Genomic DNA, 8,380 nt, shown 5'->3' on the forward strand with positions numbered 1-8,380 from the left:
GGCGGGGCTGACGGGAGGGGCGTGGCCTCGCGTCGTCTGCTCTGTTCCCGCCTTGCCGAGTCGCGCATGCGCAGTGCTGTTCCTCGCGCTCCCTCAGGCGCGGCCATGGCGGCGGCGGCGGCGCTCCTGACCCGCGGCGGCGGGCTGCCCAGGGGTGAGGGCGTGGAGCCCGGCCTCGCTCCGCCGCGGCTACCGGGAGGACCCGAGGGGCTGCGCGTGGGGGTCGGGAGCGGCCGCGGTCTGAGCGGGAGGGCGGGCGGCGGCGCCCCGGTGCCCTTCAGGGCCTGAGGCCGCGTCCCGTGGCGGCGCCGCCCTCAGCACGGGTCCGGGGGTCCGGGGGGGGAGGGGGCGAGGCGAAGGGACGCGGCGCCTCACGGCTCTGCCCGCCCTCAGCGCGGGCCCTGGGGTCCCTCCGCCGGCTGCACACGGTGTACCAGTCGGTGGAGCTGCCGGAGACGCACCAGATGCTGCGCCAGACGTGCCGGGACTTCGCCGAGAAGGAGCTGATGCCCCTCGCGGCTCAGCTGGACAAGGAGCACCGCTTCCCGGCCGAGCAGGTGCGCGCTGCCCGCCCCGCCTTGCTAACCGTGCCCGGGGCAGGAAGCTGCTCCTGGGGCTTCTGTGGCACGGAGCGTCTTCTGACCTTTGTACCGAGAAACGTTCCGTGGGATTCGTTCTGCTGGCTTGGCAGCGGGCTGAGGTTTAGGTCTGCTTCCAGGAGAGCTGAGTGTGGAATCTGTCGTGTGCGTTCTGAGCTCCTCAGCTGCTCGTGGTTCTGCAGCTTTAGCACCGCTGAATTGTCAGTTCTCCGAGCAGCTCCTCTGTGGGAGCAGAACGGTCAGGAGGTAGGAGATGATAGCATCTGGTGGGTGCTGTGTCTGTTTTATGTGGTCTGTTAAGATTCCACATAGATCTCTGACTCCTCACGCGGATATCAGTTCAGCAGATTAGTGTCACGTTGAGCAGGTGAATTCACTCATTCATGTACAAGAAAGGCATATGCTGTTGAATTTGAATGTGTTGGAGAAAATTGGAAGTGTAAACAGTATTTATAGAATCATAGAATGGTTTGGGTTGGAAGGGACCTTTAAGATCATCCAGTTCCACCCCCTTGCTATAGACAGAGACACCTCCCAGCAGACCAGGTTGCTCAGAACCCCATCCAGCCTGGCCTTTATTGCTTCCAGGGAGGGGACATTCACAACCTCACTGTTCCAGAGTCTCACCACCCTCACAGTAAAGAATTTCTTCCCACTCTCTAGTTTAAATCTGCTCTCTTCCAGTTTTAAACCATTTCCTCTCATCCTGTCCCTACCTGCCCTTATAAACATCACTCCCCAACTTTTATGAGGGTCCCTTTCAGGTACTGGAAGGCCAATAAAGATAAAGCAACATACATATAGAATGAACTGCTATCCTTTGTTCATCCTCTACATTTGATATGATGGACAAATGTTCTGGGTGTCCATGCAGGAGGGAAAATACTTGTTTTAAAATTCCTCGCAGGTTCTGTGAAAGCATGCACAGCCTGGTGATACATTTAACCTCACTGAAAGATTGGGCTAAATTTGACGTTGCATTTTAAATGTAAAAACAGAGGAAAACTTGTTTTTCCTTTCTAGATATTATTTTCTAGATGTATATTCCTAGATATTACTATGCAGTGTGAGGTAGTATGTGCTTTGAAGAGCTTCCAGTTATGAGGCCAGGGTCCAGCTGAGGAATTTAGGGTTGGAATAATTTGGAATGTGCTGAACACATTTTTTGGAAAGCAAGAGCTGGCTTAAGTGGGAATGAAAAATCACCTTTTTGCAAACTGCTCTGTGGGTCTTTCAGTTGATAACGTTCTTCCCTGGTGCAGCGGTGGGCTGAAGCACAGCAGTCTCAAAGATAGAGTTCTAATGATTTTCATTAGCAAGATGACAGGAAAAATATGATGGGAGAAGTTCTGGTGAGAGGTGGAGAAAATTCTGGTGGGGGTGTAGCACCATATTTCACCTTCCAAAAGCTCCTTCCTTTCCTGGTACTGAAGACAGCTCCTGAAATGAGCAAGAGCTCATCCAAGCCAGCAGTGACGGTGTGTAGCTCTCGGTGAAGTCATCTAGCCACACTTAGCAGTTTGTGCAGCCAGATTCCCATTTCAACAGGAGTTACACACATTGTTCCTCCGTGTGTAGCCCTGCTGTGAGCTGACTTTGTGTGCCTGCATGTATTTGCTGGTGCAGAGAATCTTACTTCTCCGTTCCCCACGTGCAGGTGAAGAAGATGGGTAGCCTAGGGCTGCTGGCTGTGGAAGTGCCAGAGCAGTTCAAAGGAGCTGGCCTCGACTACCTGGCCTATTCCATTGCTGTGGAGGAGATCAGCAGGGGCTGTGCATCCACAGGCGTCATTGCCAGCGTCAATAATGTGAGTGTCTCAAGGCTGTGTGTGAGGGACAGGCATGGAGCTGAGTCTGAGAACAGGGTGGCTGTTGGAGGGGGGTGTATGTGAGAAATGGGATCCGTTCCTCTTGTGAATTACGGTGTGCTGGGGAGCACTGACAGTCTGGGTGTTAATCGATTGTACCTTGAGGAGGTACTAACTCAGCTCTCAATTCTTAAAGTCTCTGTATTTAGGGCCAATACTCAAGTTTGGTTCTGAGGAACAGAAGCACAAGTGGATTTCTCCCTTCACCAGTGGGGACAAAATAGGATGTTTTGCTCTTAGTGAACCAGGTAATGTTACTGTTAGCATTCCTGTTGCAAGGAAGATAGGGTAACTTCCTTAATCGCATTTAGAGTGGATTTTAGGTCTGTCAGACTATAACAGTTTGCAGAAAGGTGGTTTGTAGCAATTCCATTCAAATATTCAAATGAAGTCTCAGTGCCCAAGGTGCTTACTACCTGCTACCCCATGGCCTGTGCTGAAAATTTTCATCCCTGTTATGTGAGCAAAACCTTAGAGATGGATGCATCTTAGACATACTGGCCTTTCTCCTTTCTGTTTGGGCCCCCTATGGGAGGGGCGGAGGTGACACCACTGCAGTTACAAGAGGTGCTGTGAGCTGGCAGCAGGGGTGTGGGCAGGTGGTGGTTTTGCACTGATTGCAAATCACTGCTACTGATTGCCTGAATGTTTTTTGCCTTGCTTAGGGAATGGCAGTGATGCGGGTGCAGCATCCACAGTGGCACGTCTGGATGGTGACGAGTGGGTGCTGAATGGCACCAAGGCCTGGATCACCAACGCCTGGGACGCCTCAGCCACCGTGGTGTTTGCCACTACAGATAAATCCCTGAAGCACAAGGTGTGTTCTGTGGGTCAGTTGGGAAAAAAGGGCTGGAAGTGAAGGGAGAATCATTCTGAAAGGGTTCTGAGGACCATGTAGACTATTTCGAGCTGTGCAGATGTTGCACAGTGGGGAGGAAGGGGGTTGATGTGTGGTGGTTCTGTTGTTCCTTGTGCCTTCCCTTCCTTCTGGTTACTCAGACACACGTGTCCTGTGGAAAAAAAAATGGGAAGGAAGCCTGTTGACAGCCAGGTAAGTGGGAAGTCAACACCATTCCTAAGAGTCTGGGTCCTCTTGCAGGGCATCAGTGCATTCCTTGTTCCTATGCCAACTGCGGGGCTGTCCCTGGGGAAGAAAGAAGACAAGCTGGGCATCCGAGCCTCTTCCACTGCCAACCTGATATTTGAGGACTGTCGGATACCCAAGGACAACCTGCTGGGGCAGCTAGGAATGGGCTTCAAAATTGCCATGGTAAGAGATGGATCAGAGGTGCGTTTGTGTAAAGCAGTAGTTCCCAAGCTGGCCACTCTTAAAACTATTTTCAGATTTAGGATAACTTTGGGGAGAGCTGCTTCTGTAAGATGTAACATGAGACATTTGACTCTTCTTGCCAACATGTGAACTCATTGATAGAGCTTGGTAAATCATTGATTTCTCATAGATCCTGGGCAGTGCTGTTTTTGTAGGCTCAGTGTGGCAGTGCTCTGGTTAAGGAGTGCTGTTGAGGCATAGTGTGAGCAGGGGCAATTTAGTTTAATTTTTCTCAAGTTTACTCAAGTTCTGTTCTTCCATTTTGTACCTTTAAAAAAAGAGGGTGGGGGGAACGTTGCATTTTCCCTAAATATTCTGGCAGAGGATAGTTGTGCTGGGTGCACAGAATATGTTCTGCATCATGCCTAAAAGAAGTGGAAGAAGTCAAAGATAACAGCACGTGTGTGACTAATGAACAGAAGCCAGCCCTCTATGCAGCTTGTTCCCTGCGGTGGCACACTCTTCATGGGGGAAACACACCATTTGTTGGCCCAATGTTTTGAGAAGGGCTGAACTCCAAAGCTGGAAGAACTTTCCAGTCACCAATCACTTTTTTGAAACCCTCAGCCTAGAACTAAAATGAAGTCTTCTCTCACTATACCACGAATTCTTCATGGGTACAGAGTGAGCCAGGGAAGCAGTCAAAACCTAATGGGCAAGTCAGGTTACAGACCCAATTCACTAGTCATTATGAAAAATGAAAGAAAGAGTGGATGTGTGTGTACTCTTTTGATCAAGTGTTATTTAACACATGTTTTGTCTTTCTCAGCAAACTCTAGATGGAGGAAGGATTGGCATTGCCTCTCAGGCTCTGGGAATAGCTCAGGCAGCTCTGGACTGTGCTGTGGATTATGCGGAAAAGAGAATGGCGTTTGGGTCACCCATCACAAAGCTGCAGGCAATTCAGGTATGAGCCAGGCTGGGTCACTTGCAGGCGGTGCTGTTGTTGGTGGAAAGTTCGTATGGACACTTGTACTTGGCTTTGGGAACACAGTGCACTTCGTACTGTCTGGGATAAACAAGGTCGTTGTTTACATTTTCATACAGACTGTTGGGATGGAGGTGCTCCTTTTCCAGCACTGCTGGTCTCAGAGGTGGGAGACTGCTCTATGTTCTCCTGTAGGCAGAGCCACCTCAGACAAAGGCAGTGTTTGTCATTGCAGTTTAAGTTAGCAGACATGGCTGTGGCATTAGAGAGTGCGCGCTTACTGACCTGGAGAGCTGCCATGCTGAAAGACAACGGGAAGCCCTTCACAAAGGTATTTCTAGCTTTGCATTTGTCAAGTAGTGACAGCTCTGGGCACAGACTTGAGGCAGGCCAATGGTGTGATGTGCTGCGTGGCTGCCTTCAGTCCTGCTCATCCTACTGCTGTTGGAGGTCTGGTATCAGCAGATACTGCACGCTGCTGTCTGCCATCAGCTCCAGCTCTGGAGCTGGGCCCTGCTTTTATCCAAGGCGAGAGGGGCTGGCTGCTGAGAGCTGGTGCCAGCAACCTGGCCTGTCTTTTCTGCACAGTTGGTCTGCAGACTGTCAGACTCCTGTTGCAATTGGGGCTTTCCTTTTTCTATGATAGCTGCATCCTCAGTGATGTTTTCCTTCCCAAAGGAAGCGGCAATGGCCAAGCTGGCTGCATCAGAAGCTGCAACAAACATCGCTCATCAGGTAACTACCACAGCTGGCACCTCTGAGCTACAGAGCATGCTGAAAGGCAGTTGGTGTTCCATCTTTTACACAACAAGCCAAGTACCTACATGAAAATGGGATGAACTTTAATCTTTACTAGAACATACATATATGTTGTTGTTTTTTTTAACAAAGGCATGTGAAGGTGGTTAGCCTGGCCACCTTTTTGGATTCAGGATTATGTAGGCATGTGATGCTGTGTTATTAATGATCATGCTTGATGCTGTCCAGAGGCAGCATCAGCATTTTAACTGGATTGGTGCTTTTTGAGGGAGCTTACTGCTGATTGAGTTGGTGCAGCTAAGTTTAATGTATAATGAGAAGATAGTGCAGTACCTGTGGTATCTGCATTTATTTTTTCCTGCCCTTAAGCATGGCTGAGTTGAATATGAAAAAACTAACAGATACCACTGAAGTGGTTCATTTGCTGTCTGGGATGTCAGTATTAATGTTACATGACTTCTAATTGTGTGTATTTCTCTGATTACAAGTGTCCCAGTCAGCCCCATGTGCTTCCTCCAGGTACGCATGCAGTGAGATTAGTTTGTTTTCAGGTGGCTGTGATCTGTGCAAAACAAGTTCTGCGGCCCTGCATCTGTTCTAACCCCCTACCTTTGTTTCAGGCCATGCAGATCTTGGGTGGTATGGGTTATGTGACAGAGATGCCAGCAGAACGTCATTACCGTGATGCTCGTATCACTGAGATCTACGAGGGGACCAGTGAGATCCAAAGACTGGTGATAGCAGGTCAACTGCTGAAGGCCTACCGTAGCTGAAGAACCTTAGAGCAAGATACTGCCCTTAAGTGCCTCCTAACAGCCATCCAAGCACTGAGGATCATGATGGAAGTTTTCCTCACTAATGAGTAACTGACCTTAAAATGTGCTGATTCTTCTCTGGGTGAAGTATGGTGCGTGGAAGGCTGTATCCCAGTTTGTAAGCAGATGGCAATGAGTGCAAGAGAGAGGAAGCAGCTCATGGCTGCTTCTCCTAATCAGCTTGCTCCTTGTGCATCTCACAGTACTTCCTTTGCAAGGCTTTGTCAATGAGCAGTGTGATAAGCAGTGCCAGTGTTAGAGATGTGACCCTGTGCACTCCTTCTGGGCTGCTGGTTACACTGCCATGATTCTCAAATTCTGAAGTTTGGGATGCAGCTGTGGTGAGCTCCCTTTTCAGTGCAGGCTGTACTGAGACGTGCTGCAGCAGTGCACTCTCCCCCACCTCCAGCAGGAGAGGAGCCAGAAGGGAAGACACAGGCACTTCCTATGCATGAAAGGCTCTTACTCAGGTTATGGTTGCCGTGTAAATGGATGTAAAAGCAAAGGTCAGAAAAAAAACCACTAGCTTTCATGGACAGAGCTGTAAAAGCAAAGAAGAGAGAAGCTGCAGTGGCTGAGACAGATTAAAAAAAAAAAAGAAAATGAATGTTCCACAGCCTGCCTTTTACTGTACCAACAACTCTCTAACAGGACAGAAAATGCATACAGTGGCAGTTACCATGCATTTTTGGGCAACAAGTGGGAAGTGAACAGATGATACCAAAAACCTTACCAGGAAGATCTGGCAGTAACACATCCTCCATTAGTTATCTTTAGCAAAAAATTAACTTTCTGAAAATTAAACAGCCAAAAGAAGAGATGGACAGGATTAAGACTACAATCTGCACAGCCCTTGTCCAGACAATGAGTACACCAGTTGTAAATGGTTATTTTCCTGTGGTGTTGTTTATTTAATTTATGTGGCAAGAAAACAGCAAGATTATATTACATAAAAGAGAACAGAAGATGAATAAAACCTGATTTCAAAAACTTTTTTAAAGGACCACCCCTCCCCAATTTTTTTTTCTAAATTCAGATGTGACAATAGAATAGTTTCTTCCAGTCCCAAGACACAGAAGCACAAACCCCTTACCCTTCATATACAGGTTGTGCCAACACTTTGCAGTGTGGTGGGTGGTTGCTAGTGCAGATGTCCCAGTAATACAAATAATCCCTTTGCAGATTGCTTGCTGGTGATGGCATGTTGGGCAGAGTTTGAATTTCTCCTTGCTGCTGTCATCATAGTCTGACAGAGCCAGGCACTGAGATCAGTAGGTCTACTGGAAAACCATTCCAGTGATTGCAAAGGTGTTGTAAATGAAAGTCTTCTAGGTGTAAGGCACGCTCTTCTAGTTCAATTTCCACTTGTATCACTGCCTCATTTAATGACTCAGTAGGAAGAAGTGAGATTATTTTACAAAAGTTTCTTTTTCTCCTCTCAGCCACTCAGCTAGAGCAGGCACTGCTCACTGCAAGAAAGTGAGGACTTTGGGAGCACAGTGTTAATGTTCAGTGCTCATCTTACTGAATTGCCAATACACCAGAAGAGGCAGTCACTGTTAGGCCACACCTGCTGCACTGTTTTCCCTTGCTTCATCATTCTCTTACACCTGCTTTCAGCCTGCTCCTCTTCCTCATCATACCTCCTTCACTCAGCAATACTAAATGGTTGCTACTCGTCTTCAGAGCTGAGGAAATTGCCCCTATGCCCTGACTGAACTGGGAGACTAGCTGTGAACATCTCAGCTGACAGAGAACACACTGCAATCAACTACAAACAGATATACCAAAATCCCACAGTGTGCAGCATCAAGCAATTGCCTGCCCATGGGGAGCCCTGCTGCATACCTGTGACCACAACTTGCCTTTGGGAACTCCTGGATTGCACGCTGCGTGCCTTGTTAACAGGCTTCCTGCTAGCTGACATCAGTAGAGCAGCTGACCTGGCTAACTGCGTATTTGGTGCTGATTTGCTCAATGCACCTCTGTCACTGCCTGCAATCAACTTACACTGCATATCACCAAATTACAGAAAGGGTGGAGCTGGTCAAAAATCACTGGTCTAGGTACAGCGTGACTTTA

The 8,380-nt window shown here is 48.6% G+C and overlaps 1 protein-coding gene across 2 annotated transcripts; it reads left to right on the forward strand.

Annotated features, from left to right (window-relative positions):
- Positions 1-43: 43 nt before the first annotated feature.
- Positions 44-6,901, forward strand: ACADS (acyl-CoA dehydrogenase short chain). Of its 2 annotated transcripts, XM_031592252.2 has the most exons (10): positions 45-154; positions 394-557; positions 2,257-2,406; positions 2,603-2,714; positions 3,132-3,283; positions 3,566-3,736; positions 4,566-4,703; positions 4,960-5,055; positions 5,403-5,459; positions 6,104-6,901. In XM_031592252.2, the coding sequence occupies exons 1-10, from the start codon at positions 67-69 to the stop codon at positions 6,254-6,256; spliced, it is 1,281 nt and encodes a 426-aa protein (XP_031448112.2). In that variant the 5' UTR covers positions 45-66; the 3' UTR covers positions 6,257-6,901. The 2 variants fall into 2 exon arrangements, with proteins under 2 accessions (XP_031448113.2, XP_031448112.2); XM_031592253.2 differs by lacking the exon at positions 6,104-6,901 and having other exon boundaries at positions 44-154; positions 5,371-5,459.
- Positions 6,902-8,380: the final 1,479 nt, after the last annotated feature.

Source organism: Phasianus colchicus, chromosome 18, assembly GCF_987193195.1.
Source record: "Phasianus colchicus chromosome 18, bPhaCol1.hap1.1, whole genome shotgun sequence".
Taxonomy (NCBI): domain Eukaryota; kingdom Metazoa; phylum Chordata; class Aves; order Galliformes; family Phasianidae; genus Phasianus; species Phasianus colchicus.